The sequence below is a fragment of the Bombus impatiens genome, unplaced genomic scaffold (assembly GCF_000188095.3).
Source record: "Bombus impatiens unplaced genomic scaffold, BIMP_2.2 scf_0526, whole genome shotgun sequence".
NCBI classification, from domain to species: Eukaryota; Metazoa; Arthropoda; class Insecta; order Hymenoptera; family Apidae; genus Bombus; species Bombus impatiens.
The window spans coordinates 5646-20396 of record NT_176945.1 but is presented as its reverse complement, the minus strand read 5'-3'; the positions used below and the strand labels follow the sequence as shown (position 1 = coordinate 20396).

General features: G+C 35.5%; 2 protein-coding genes across 2 annotated transcripts in view; both read right to left on the bottom strand.

Moving 5' to 3' along the window:
- Positions 1–10349: 10349 nt before the first annotated feature.
- LOC100742274 (inorganic pyrophosphatase) lies at positions 10350–13460 on the bottom strand. Its single transcript, XM_003491191.4, has 8 exons — positions 13220–13460; positions 12097–12332; positions 11550–11636; positions 11412–11475; positions 11279–11341; positions 10987–11200; positions 10793–10902; positions 10350–10537 (listed from the first exon to the last, which is right to left on the bottom strand). The coding sequence occupies exons 1-8, from the start codon at positions 13410–13412 to the stop codon at positions 10506–10508; spliced, it is 999 nt and encodes a 332-aa protein (XP_003491239.1). The 5' UTR covers positions 13413–13460; the 3' UTR covers positions 10350–10505.
- A 1094-nt stretch (positions 13461–14554) lies between these two features.
- LOC100743633 (venom serine protease Bi-VSP) overlaps positions 14555–14751 on the bottom strand; it is a 5835-nt gene continuing 5638 nt past the window's right edge. Inside the window, exon 7 of the transcript XR_004462080.1 lies at positions 14555–14604. The gene's annotated coding sequence lies outside the window, so the exon portion shown is untranslated. The remainder of the gene's footprint in view (positions 14605–14751) is intronic.

Sequence of the window (14751 nt, the reverse complement as noted above, 5' to 3'; positions counted from 1 at the left end):
AACGTTTCGTCATTTCAGGACAAAGGGAGCTTCAAATCTCTTCAATCCATTAAGCAGTGAAATAATACGTATAGAAAAAAATTATTGAACAATTGTAAATGGAATAAATTGCTTTTTCAAAGTACGTGAAACATATTCGAATGATAGATACCTATCATCGCTGAAAAGAAAAATTCTATGGTTCCAAAAAAAAAAGAAAAAAATAAAAATATTTCGTCATAAACCATCAAACGCAAAACACTGTTATACAACATCCTATGCAAAGCAGAGTTGCAAGTATAAAAATAAACTAGAAGAATTACAGAATGGTAACGAAGTAAAGTTGCAATTGCCTCGATCAAATATGCATCATTCGATATCTATTATTATTATTATTACGTTCTCGTGACGGTGGCGTTGTTCGTGTCATAAAGTATGAACGAAGGGAACAGGAGACATTACTATTGCGACCAGAGAGGGGGTGGCTGGGGTAAGTAGTAATTTATGAGGAACAATAGGTCGTGAAAAAGAGCGGGTGCAACCGGTATGCTCGTTTACCTTCGCGCCACTAGGTCACACGGTATTCTCTCTCCTCGTGACGATCGATACGAGAAATTCTTTTCCATTACGCCACAGGATAATCGATTTTCTCTTCGATACGATGAAAAGCGTCTGATATATACGTGTGTGTGCCTATAAACCGCATCCCACCAAGAAACAGAGAGAAAGCAGAAAGCAGAAAGCAAAGAGAGGATGAAGAGAGAGAGAGAGAGAGAGAGAGAGAGAGATTGTGGTTCGCGACAAGGCTGCGGCTCGATTATTGAAATTACAAAACGGGAGTAGCACGATCCGCAATAACGTGGCTTTAATGAACGTCGTTTCGTAGCATGCTCGGTGAAGGCAGACTTCTGCCGCCCGTCTTTCGTATAATGGAACACCTGTTCACGTGGATCGTGCATGATTCCAATCGTCTATCTTTAACCTACAATTCCCATAAGCACCTACTGTAAAATAAGGAAATTGATAGTTTATAGGCCCTAATTTACGCCAGTTTCTGGTTTGCTATATATTTCTGTACGTTTGTAATCGGTTGATAGGGTGCTTCATTTTGTTTATTCTCGGTGGCATAATTGTGAAGATACTGTACAAATTGTTTTGGAAGATATTCATGGCATAATGTGTTACGGTATGTTAAAATTATGTCAACAGTTAAGTGGAAGATATTTACCGAAAATTAATAAATATTTGCCATACGTGGAATATTTTATTTTTAGCTGAATATTCAACTTGTCGTTCATCGTCATACGCAATGGGAAAATATGAATATTTAATATAATTGGAAATATCTTGTATGATTTTGTTTAAACGATAAACCTTCTAGTTGTATAAGTATTTTCCTAAATTGCGAACAAATGTCCACACAGGATATTTCAAATTCCTGAGAAATGCTGAATCATGCAGTTCATTACGAACCTCGACTACAGATATCGAATGGCGAGAACTTAATTAGAAACTATCGCATATACACAGTGCGTCGCTCTCAGTAAATATTAATTTTATATTAATAATTCCTAATTCTTGATTTACAATTCTCGTGTCAATCCTGACATCCTGAAAAAAATCTTAAAAAAAAAGTTAAAACACTGAAATTTTAATACAAGTAGCAATCATTTTCCTTTCCACTTAACTTTTTTCTAAAACGCTTGCTTGTCCATACAGAACGTGTTAATGTCACGATAATGATAAGAGGATCTTGAAATTTTCACTCGACTTTTAATCTCCACTTTCAGTCAAGTGTTAAACTTCCGAGCTTTTGTTTCCAGCGCCAAGAAAATGTAAGTGCCGCAAAAAGAGGCGAATAAAAATTGAATTGCGATTCCGCCCGGATGTTCGATTCTACTTCCATTTTCAACCGAGTCCGACAAGTTGCGAGTGCAAGAACAAAAGAGAAGTAAGTTTCCGCTCGAGTACGTCGGAATATCGAGGCAATCGTTATCGAATCAAGCCTGATCGATTGGCTTCGGTCACGGTAAATAAATGATAATCGTAATTCGCATCGAGAAGTTCCTTCGAAGCAGCAGGGGGAACGGAGAGCAAAGTTACCATTTCTGATACGCGATCGATTCTGCTGCGCATCATGTAGTAGCCAACGATAAAATTGAAGGCTCGCGATAAAAACTCTTGTTCATGTTTGTCTTTATTATATATTCGTCTTTAATATTTCTGTTCGATAAATCTTAATTTTCTTTGGCGAGATATTCATTGTTTAAATATTCATTGCGCGATTGCTGTGAGTGTATCCGTAATTATATCATAGAAGAACTATGTTTGATTGAATCATCAAGTTGCGGAACCTTGACGAAGGTTGCAGAAACTTGCAGAAATCTTTTATGAATATATTATGCGCTGTACCAAGCATTTTGAAATTTCATTACCACTGTAATGAAACTCGACTGCCGTGGTTACATATTAATAAAATTTGGAACAAATCTGAAAATATAAGATAGAAACTATACGATATTTGGTGCAAATATATTTCGCAAAAATCAAAAAGTGTTCAAACAAGTAATTATCCATTATGATCATATTCGACATTCATCGTATCCTTCAGATGACTATTCACGTTGTATGCTAATTTTTTGGTAAATATATGTGTGCAATAAATATCTTGCCATTCCTATATGCATTTTCAAATTGGTTTCAAAAAATTTGATCAATGTAATCATGACAATGGTGTCTTACTACAATCCTAATGAAATTTGTAAATGTCTTTTATGTAACACATATAAAATGGACATAAATGTTTTCTATGGCAAGTGCTCGAATAAGTTCGCGAGTATATTTCTAATAGTCTGGTAATCGATGACCGTGTGAAAAAAAACGCGATTCGTATGTTCACCCCTTTCGAAACGAGACTGCAAACAAACGATCGTGCGGAGAAATTACGATCGTGGATTGATCGTGTAAAAACGTCGACGAAAACGAGGGTTAATTTATACAAATTGGCTGAGCAAAAAAAAGGACGGGGGAAAAATCGCTCGAATAAACTTGCTAGTGAATCGACAAACACGATGAAATACAGACTTCTTCTAATTAGAGACCAGGGCCGTTCCAACCGGTTACGCTTTAGCCAGTGTATTGTCTGAATAAACAGAAACGAAATTTGTATCAGCATAATTAGCTGGATCATAGATATCTGTATCTATCTGTGTGTTGGTAGAATCGTTAAAAAATTGTTGCGATTCAGCCAAACAACTAATTTGGCAAAGAGTGCTCTGCTCTGTAAGTAGTGGATGGGTCTAGTTTTACGTACTCACTTTTCAAGAATTTTTATATTTATTTTATATTTTTATATTTATATATTAATTTTTTATCTTTATATTTATTGCAATTTAGTTTTAACTTTACATCCAATTACGTGAAAATTTAATCCCTCAAAATTTTAATGAAAATAATTCAATTCGCTTGTAACAAAATACAAGTGAGAATACATCTTCTATAAGATATAGGTCTAGGTATTTTAGTAGTATAATCTATGGAATCTCGAGTTCATAAAAATCGTTAGTTAATATAATCAGCTATGCATAACAAATAAATATCGATACCTTCAAAATATTTAGAAACATATTTAGAAACGAAATTCGTATCTCTCAAAATTACCTTAAATCCAGAAGCAATCAACCTTAATTACCCTAAATCATTAGATAATTAATTTTACCTTCCAGTAAATACCTAATGCTCAAGGTAAATTTAACCATTCAAAAGTCACATCGATCGACTTCATAAATTGCAGACTAAATTGCAAGAGAAGCTTGATACACTTTTCAAAAATTAGAATAAATAAATTTACAGAAATAAATCAGTTGTTTCTGAAGAAGTCCTATACCAATTACGTTCCTAGATAAAATAATTGTGAAATTCACAAGAAATAAGTCGCAAGTTGATCGATGTGATTTCTGAGAGGTTCGAACAATCAAAAAATACCTAACTCTAATAACCGACCGCTTTATATAGCATTCTGCAGCATTCCCACGAACGGAAATGCAGTATTTGCCCGCCTAACGTAGAAAACGCGAGTTGCTCGCGAGGTAACGAGGGGGAAGCAACGGGGGAAAAAACGCAATTATCGTGAAAGCGAGGCGTTATTGGTAAGTGGTTCAACAGTTTCTCACGGAGGGCAGGCGATGCGTGACGCGTGTTCGCGCGCGCGTTGCTCGCGAGTCGAAAAATGGCGATGCGGATTGTAAAGAAGAAAAGATAAGAGGGTCAAGTGTCGGTGGGTGGTGCATACAGCCAGCACCGGGTACAGAGAGTTATAACGTTATAGCAATGGGAAAAATTGGGGCAGAGCCACGCCGTTCAAAATGCCGCTTCAGAAATTTAAAGTGCGCGCGATATTAAGCTCGCGCGCGCAATGAAACGAACCTTTTTCAGATCCGAGGCTCAACAACAATAATGCTAACTGGCCCAGTCCCGCGGAAAGATAAATGCACACGTGCAGTCTCTGTTCCTGACCTTGTTTTCCAATTCCTTCGAGTTGCGGATATTAAACGATGGCCGCGCAACACGAAACGATCCTGCGAATGTATCCATGTGTCTTGGAGTGTTTACATCTTGAAACCAAGGCCAGAAGCGTGAGCCTAAAACGCAGCGTAATATAATACGAGTAAATAACCAAAAAAAAGTTTTCCTATTTGTTGACGTTCGAAGTACCTCGCTGAACGCGCAGTTTAATCCCATTATATTATTTCCTGCAATGGTCAACAGAAATGGCGCATTTATGCTTCTATCGCGTGGAAATATTGAAAGAAGGAAGTTTCAATTGAATATATATGATTCGTTGATAGGATTCGTTGTTTGGACGTGTAGAAAATCAAATATGGCGTTCTAAGTTCATCCCTAACGTGGACTTCGTCGATAAAGATACATCCTGCATGGAATGTTCCGCAGCACGTAGGCGGTACTCAAATGTGAAAAATAGTTGACCTTACACGGTATAAATAATTCTATAGTTGCAATACGAACTTCTTGCTACATTGATAACGTCAATTCGCTATAGAAGAGCGATATGATACAACGTAAAAAAAGTGAACTTCTCCAGACATTGATTTGCAATAGAAAATTGAAAATAGAGAATTATTGGTTACTCTATTATTTAGTGCTGGAAATGTTTTCTATCTTTTACGATTTAATTAATTGGCTTCGGATTTCACAATCTAGAAATATATTAAAGCAATCCTACATTGAATTATCACATTTTCATTAAACGGTATAATTCTATTATCGAATAATTATAACATTATCATCCTCATAAGTAGCTCGCTTCCAGTGTCAATTTATACAAACATCTGACAATTGACGATTTGTAAAACGTGTCACTCGCCTAGCGAGCCAGCGATACAATCGTTCGTACGTAAAATAAAAAAGACGTAGCAAGGGCTAAGTTACACGGTGTTTCTTTCTTTGTCTTTGTTACTCGACTCACTGCATTGCAGTCGAAAGCACACTTCGGGCTAGTACTCTAAAAGATTTACATGTGCTCAATGGCATATGGTGCACGCACCATGAAAACACTATGCGTAATGAAAGATGTACGTGCTTATGCACGCGCGTATATTATACATGCATAATTATTTGCTATCATGATGTTTATCTAACCGAGATCGGACGTATAGAAAGCGACCACGCCACGGTCCAGGAAAAAAAATAAACAATTGGACCTATAACTCGCATTAGACCACTGATCCAGTTACGTGAAAGTAAAAGTGGCTGCATTGCGTGCTCTCTAGCCACCTAATGAACTGCGGTTATAAATGTGTATTTTATGGACGCTGTTAAAGAAGGTTGCCGCCAATTATATTTCGTTATGAATATGTGAAGACCATGCACGAAAAAAATAAAGAGAAGTATTTCGATATGAAACGAAATGAAATGAAAGATATAAATCTTTGAAAATAGATGATAAATTCACAATATTTTGTAAGAAACGAATAATACTACTATAATTCTTATGTTAGTTTAGCTATATCAATATTAATCCGCACAAGCAATGTTATTAATATTTCTGAAATGTTCAAAAAGCTAAAAAAAAACACATATTCAATCCCAGAATCGAATTAAAAGATGAGATTGATTGACGACATATTGAATTTTTAAATTGCTCCCCCCTAAAAGACGATCATATTTTACACCTGTGGTCTTTATATACATATAAACGAAAAATAACAAATAATTTACTGTTCGTTGAATCCTCGATACCTTGTTATAAATTTGCTCGGTTTAAGAATCGAAAGATTGTATTCACATTCGATGGATACTGAGTTGAAAAACAAACCATAAGACATACCTGAACCGCGAGATGAAAACAAAAACAACGTATTATTTCATTCAGCGACAGCTTTACGATGTGTTCAACCTTCGACGGTCGTTTTACAGGAATTGTATCCTTGGCGACACTAACTAACAAATTCGATCGAACTTTTCAAACTGTCCCGTTACATCTTATGACTAACTTCGCGAAAAACATAACCACTTCGCTAGAGAATCGCGAGTTCGATCTTCGTCCTATCGATAAACGAACGACAGCCAACCGACGCGTTCCAATAAGAATCGTTTTACCGCGTCTTCTGTTCCACTAATAAAACAAAGCATATCGCGTAAACAACACGCAACACGGATTCAAACAACAGAGACTCAATAGATTCACGATTATGCTTTTCCGTTTCGAATCATTACACGGAAACAAGAACCAGCACTGGTTGTTTTTCAACCCATCGCGCCTTTTCCATTGAGTGGTAAAAAATAAATTTAAGCTATTACTGAATAAAATTATTTTTGTTTCGAATATTGTACTTTTCACAAGTATAAACATCACTTTCTATGTTCTTCGTAATAGACTGTGGATGTTTATGCAATTTTATATTTCTATGAATATAACTAAAAGAATAGGATGTAAATAAAACTTTGTTTTGTCCACTGACAATGTCATGTGCATTCTGTAAATTTTTGCACCCGTATATTCTCCAAAAACGCATAAAGATCCGATGGCCAGTTACAAATAAGAAGCACAGGAATACGCCCCTGATCGATTTCATTATTTATTTACTAGAACTGCTATATGGCCCACTATGCAGTGTATTAATGCGCTTTTCGGATCTCCAAAACGCGACGTGACATGTCAGCTAGCCGGTGGCGGTCGTTGCGCGACAAGGGCAACCAAGAAACGTCGTACAATCGTAAATAACTATGATTGAACTTACCTCTTCGGCGAACTCAAAATCTCCGTCGAATTTTCGTTTGCACCTCGCCTCGCTGACTAGAACCAGTAGCATCGTGGCCACGAACATCCAGGAAAATCGCATGGCTCTTGATCCCGCGGGAGAGCACCGTCCACCGTGAACCAACGAAACGAGGAGACGCCGCGCAAATTCCCGCAAAACACGTGCACCGTCACACGATTCGACAACTAAGAACAATAGAATCTGTCCGCGAAACGATGACAGGAAAACGACGTTGAAAAGGCGCGCACGTAAACTCCAACACGTTCTGTGTTACCCGTTGTATCCCGCTAAGCGGAAGCGTACAGTTCGACGGTCGAACGAGTTGTGACTGCGCGAGCTGAGTTGAGGCGACGCCGCACTACCACAGACGCGTGGCCGCCTATTGGTCGGATTCCGGCGAATGTCGAAGAGGGACGCTGGGGGCTGCGGGCGGTTACCTATATAAGCGGGACTACCCTTCTCACTCTGTTCCTTTTCCACGAGCTACGGTACAGCTACGTCTACCTCAGCGAGTCTCCAGTAGCAAGATTCGCGCGAGCGCGTGGTACACTGCGCCAGTCAATACCTCCACTTGCTCTCTCGGTTCACCTAGCCAGTATCGCCACTGAGTTGACAAGAGAAAAAAAGGGCGCGGGGAATTCGGCAGGAGGGCACCAAGAAAGAATCCAGTCCCCATCCAGCATCGGATACTCGTCCAAACTGACCTGGCAAGATTCTCCTTTCTTTTTTTTTTTCTTTGTACCGTTTTCTTTCTTTTTATTTTCTTTCCTTTTATGTACTTTCTTCTTGAACCCGCATCAGATTAGAGACTCTTTGACGAGTGATTCTAAACCAGAATCTCCTTAACTCGACACCTCGTTGCTCGAGGTTTCATTACGTTCGATGACGTATCGTGTTTTGATAGGAATCGAACCGATATTCGCTAAAATCCTTAGGGGTTTTGTTGTATTATTTGGAAATGGAGATGTAATAGGGCGAGAAAAGAATATGTACGTATTACCTGAAAATGATCTGAAGATGGAAACACCTTTCTTGTTTTCAAAATTGTGGAATTAAAAGTTCCGTAATAAATGATCCGGCTATAAATGAATCTAGTTACTTCCATTACTTTCTAGATTAATACTTGAAATTAGATGTTATAAACAATTTGTGGAAGGAATTAGATTTGACGATGATTGACATCGATTATTACATCTGTCGTTCGAACTGATACAAAAAATGGCGGGAAAGAATCGGAAGGGTGGGAGTGAAAAGTCGAGATGGACAACCTATCAGAGAACAACAGTTAAATTATTTGTCAATTGAGTGAAATCGCGCGACGAATTTCTGGAACGCCTCAAAATCGACGCCGTAAAATTAAATCGTTACCATTATTGAGCTTTTAAAGGAAAGTTAATAGTAGAATGGTGTGTATCTACGTTATGGTGGCTATACTTTCTGGAGTTACGTTCAAGATTTTAGTAATGCGGGATACAAGTGGCAGGTACTTTCTATCATTTCGTTAAGTTTCATCCTTTCTTTGAAGGTACTTAGAGACATAAAAGCAGGCCTGTATTTCGAGTAAAAAGTTGTCGTGGCAATTTGTCTTACTATTTTCTTACCGTGCAACCTGGACTATATCTTAACCCCCGCCCACTTCCCTGGCTGCTGAGCTATTTTCCTCGGGTGGAAGTGCACGGACACTTCCCGTGAGAGTAGAAACCAGGAAGACAATGTCGCGCAGACATCTCTATAAAATAGATCGCATCACCGGGAAATACAAAGGGGAGATGTTACTAAACCAACACGAAGGGGTCGCTACTTTATACATATTTGTTAAATATTGCCTTCTTTCCGGCTGTCTTGCTACGTTAACCGCTATTTGCTACAGCGGAATCTCGGGATTACGATGTTACTTGATTAATATTTCTTTTTGATATTTATTTAACTTTGCCCTCACGATGAAGAAATAAGGCTTGGTTTACAATAACCATAGTACAATATATGCTTGCTTATTTACCCATCTCATCTTTCATACTCTTTACATTTACACCAACACTTTTGAATAAGAGATTGAAGTTATAACAAAGAACTATAATATTGTACAATTCTATACCTATTCATTTTTCTCTATGAAATGTTAATGAAATTTTTTATCTTTTTTTTTTATCTTTAGAGAAGTTTAAAGAGATTTAGATATTAAAATTGTGAAATTCTGTATGTATTATTGATAGATGAGATAACTTGGTTTAAAATTGCTTTTAATATTTGAGATGGTTCGATTCCTCACTTCAATGTTAGATCTCGCTTCTCTTAGGAATTTATTGTACCAAAGGGCCAATTCGTCTCCCCGGTTCGGAGATGTGTGTCCTGCAGAACGATGTATATTCCTCGCGGCTCATATGTTTAGTATACTACGAAACAGACTCAAATGTCTCCTCAGAGACTACTTCATCGCGGAATGTAGTAACTAAACACGCATCTTCGACACGATCACACAGTATAAGTAAGATTCTCTTTATAATTAACAGCATTTGTGCCTTTATTAGATATATCAGTAATTTAATTCCAACTCAGCTGATTAGTCATCGATTTTTTAAATCTATTAATCTAAGTATAGATTTCAAGGTAATTATGTAAATTTTCACAATATAGTCTCTTCGTTCATTTCTTTTCTTTTTTTTTTTTTATATTTTCGGAAGTAGGAAATAGGTATACAGGGTTTAAGATCTTTCATAAAAAATATGAAATTTAAGTCGCAAACTAATTTATTGTATCACATTGGATCTGTAATATAACAAATTGTGGGTGAAAAATAAATTTATTGGTTTAGAATACCTTATTCTTGAATATCTATAGAAAGCCGTGTCACAACCTTTAACAAGAGTATATTTAATTCCTACTGCCCATTACATGTATGTGTACGTACAGTACAGTAACAAGAATATTTCAATGCGTGGTCAAAAAATAAGGAACTTTGTACGCATACTTTCCAATTTGATAATTACAAATTAAAATAAATAATATTTTTAAATTTAAAAGTATTAAAATAAATAATAAGATACATGTACGTTTGACTGCGCGTATAAGTTACTTGTTTCGGTACTGTAAGCACATGCAATAGCATTTAAATACTATCTATAACTATCGAATGTATTAAAACTTATGGTGTGGGAGCAATACGCGGTATTCCATTATGTGCCATAAAAACAAGCAAGTGTATGTAAGCATCAACAGATGTATTGATGTGAGAATACCCCTTTACTCTTACTTAAGATGCACGTAATGCCACTTATCGACTGAAATCAAATAGCAAAATATTTTAATAGCAATCATTTAATATCAATGTATACAATACATATAACAATCAACAACACATATAGAGAATAAGTAAATAACGAAACTTTTTTAGAATTAATATCTTGAATGTGTTTATAATTTATGTTGTAATAGTTCAATGAAGTAAAATTTATTAACTGTAAATAAATCAAGGCTGCGTGTTATTTGAAGTTAATTAAATAATTGACACAAACAAACGAATATTTGTAACTTACCAATCGGATCTACTGCTTGAGCCTCCAATGTTCCTGGAGCCTTCTCTAGTATTTCTTCTGCAGCCTCTGGAGTTATTTTGAAGGGACTGCCTATCACGGTTGTATTAGTGCTGTGCAAATTGTTTTTATTTGTGTAATTTAATGTTTGAAATGAATATTTTTGTTCGAATAAAATATTTGGGGAATTTACAAACCATGCAATTCCTCCTGCAGGAGCTTCTCGTTTAATGAGATTCTGCCAATGTTGATTTACTTCATCTACTATATGCAAAGCAAAGTCTCTTGGTTTTGCCTCCCCATTAAATGCAAATTGATTCTCTGGTTTACCATCTGGTATCTTATAAATCTTGAACCATTCAATTGTAGCTTTCATTAGACCAGGATAAAGCTTTTCGATATCAGATACATCTGTAAAAAATACCATAAATTGCTAAATAAATCAGAGTATGATTAATCTAATCATCAGCTGTAGAATCTTAATCTTACCATTCATTTGATCTGCCAAGGGGTCATTGACATCGATAACAATAATCTTCCAATCAGTTTCACCTAAAATTAGTAAAAATAAGATAACATATCTGAAAAAATAATCCTTAATTATTTATTCAATATTACACACCTTCATCAATGAGAGCAACACAACCCAAAATTTTTACCTTCAAGATCTCTCCTCTTTTGGCAATCTAATGACAAGAAGCATTTTATTAAGTGCAAAGTAAAATTTCTCATTAATTGACTTTTGAGAAAAATTCCTTACCCTATATCCTATTTCAAGGACATCAATGGGATCATTATCTCCTTTACACTCAGTAGCTTTATCCATGACGTCTGGATTTTCCCATGTCTGTTTAAAAAACATTATTTCTTGTGACTACTTTATATTGCAAAATGCCTTACAAATTTATTTATCAAAATATTTAAATAAAAGAGAAAAAGTTAATAGAGAGTATATATAAAACTAAATAGAGAAAAATTGAGCATTGTACAATAACCACTACAGATAATATGGTCTTGAACCCAGACTAAGAGTTTACATAAGCTATGATAAGACATTGTTCACACACTTGAGTGAATGTGCATGGATAGAAAAATGTATATATGTCTACACCACGCAATCATCATTCATTTTACTTCAGATTAGAGCTAATAAAATTGATGATATCATTTTATAACCATTAGAGAATGTCACAAAAGGGGAAATGCATCATCTTTATCATATTGTAATTACAGATCTCTTTGTACTCTAATTCCTCATATTGATAACCTAATACTTTGATAATAGTTTCATCAGAGGATTAAACTACCTGTGGTAAAGCCCCATAGTTCCATATGTATCCATGATGAGGAAAACAGTTGGCAACGTATCTCAATTTGCCCTTTTTAACATCTTGCTTGATAGGATTTAATGTTTCTTTAAGATTGATCTCCATCTTTGCATTTGTCCATCTTGGTATCTCAACAACCATATTCACTATTTTATTAGCTTCATCAGCATAAAGTGGAATGTCATGCATGGGTGAAATTGGGCCAGTATCATTTCCTATAATACATATAGCACATAACTTGTATATAGAAATATATTTCTTCATAAATCTGATTTTCTTTTTACAAGAGCAAGTATTCAAAAAAATACTGTAAAAAAAAATTAAAGTTTAGAAACAAGGATCTGATATATATAAATAAAATGCGCTAGGGAGTATTGGGGGAATTTAAACTGATATTAAAAGATGATAGACTTGATTTTCCAATTTTAACAGAGGAATTACGTCATACGTAATAACGTAATAAATAAAAATCATAGACAAGCGTACAATTTTTTGCGCAACACGTATTAAAAAAATGAAGACGAACGCGCAAACCTCAAACATGAGGTACCTTCAAACGGATCACCTTCAAACGGATCACCTTCAAACGGATCACCTTCAATAATCAAAATATCAAATAGAATAGAAATAACACTAGTAAAAACAGGAATGAACTATAAACATATGCGACAAATAGGAAACCGAATATTTTTCTCTCACTGAAAGCATCCGATCCTTTCACCAAAGCTAAATATCACGTTCATATTACGCGAAACTCGTTGCTATTGAAATGACGAAACTCCTACTCTAAGAATGTAAATACGTTCAGAAAAACATTGGTTTTTTCATACATTAAGATGAAAAAAAATGCGTACGAAAAAGTAACATGTTATGCACACACGTTCGAAGAAACGTGTTCCACACTCAGTATGTTAAAATATGCAGTTTCAATATTCAAGTTGAAAATGATACAAAATATAAGAGTCATGTTATGAAGAACACGAGGTCGTACGATGATATGTTCAAAAATTTTAGTGAAGTATCCGATGACGACATATTAACGGTCGTTGAGACAGTCGAAAGATCACGGTTTAGCTTTAAGGTTATGTTATTCCATACTTACTGAAATATATTCTGTAATCAGTGCTGTTCGGTGCACCCCTTTCGATCGTGGTGTATGACATTTTCCTTACGTATTTTTCAAACAGAGAACACAGTCGTGACTTACTAACAGTACCGGTCACTGCTAATCTGAACGGAGCAGCAAGTTTATTTAAACTGCGGCAACGTAACACGTGCGACGTTATCAACGACATCCTGACATCTAACGTCTATATTACGTAGCAGGATTTCTTTTGTGATAAAGTTCTGCTAATCTATTATCACTAAAATATTTTTTTTACCTCGAAGACAATGGAATGGTAGCGATCAATTTCAATAGAAGTTTTACAATATCGCCGTATATTTTTTACTTATATATCACTCTAAATTGATATTAATATCGACTACAATAGATGTGAAATTTCAATCTGTGATGTTTTAAACGGCGAATCAGATATAATGATAATCGGTAGTGAATAGTATCAATGAATCATAGTCCATAGATAATCTCTAATGCATTAAACGTAAAATACTTATTGTTATAGATAGCTGTACAAACGCACCTAGTCCAATGATATTTTGATTATTCCGCCCCTTAATCATCTATTTAAATGTAGTTTTAATTTCTACTACTATCACCAGTGTCAGAATCTTATTCTACGCACAGTTACATTGAAAATGACAAAAAAAAACGTCGGTTGCGGGTGATCGTAATACAGAAAAATATGTTACCGCAGCCTCGTCCGTACATTTTTGTATCTATGAACATACATGTCTTAGATACGTGTCTACATTCTCTATTATTGCGAAAGCTACTTAGTGATTTATCAACTATGAAAGTGTTTTCCTATGAACATTGAAACGTTCAAGGCGATACAAAAGTAATGCACGTTACGTACACATGTATCTACATGCAATAACATACGAACAGATTTAACAGTTTTATTTATTATAACTTTTTTATTTATCATCTTAGTTTGGGAATTAAAGTATTTTGTAAGTATGTGTAATCTCCCACTATACCTTTACCTCAATGGAAAGTTCTCTTACATCTAATTAAAAATGCAGAAAGGGAATATTTAACTGCAAAGTGATAAAAACTTTGAGGCTGCACGTGATTGCCTGAATATACAGAGAGATTTTAACGAATAAAAAATAGTTTTGGAAGATGGGAGACTTATCTTGTCTTTTATGCACTCCCTGTGTCCGAACTTCCAGAAGCTCTCTATCTTATGAAGTATTTTAGATTAGTCCGAAATTTGGTATGTACATACAAGAAGTATACGTTCTACGTGGAATATCTAATCAGGCTCTTGATATATCAGAAAGAAAATTTACAGAAGCTTTGCAAAAGTTGATTTATTATTACCAAAATTAATAGAAATTTAATTAATGTTCATTTATCACCTTTGTTAAGTCGCGTAACACTCTACCTGGACCGGGCCGCACACCGCGGACGAGATGGCAACCAGATGTCTTCGGATACTTACTGCGTTGCCTATATTTATAATAGCCTCAATAGTCTCAAGTCGCGAGAATTGATTGTAATTTCAA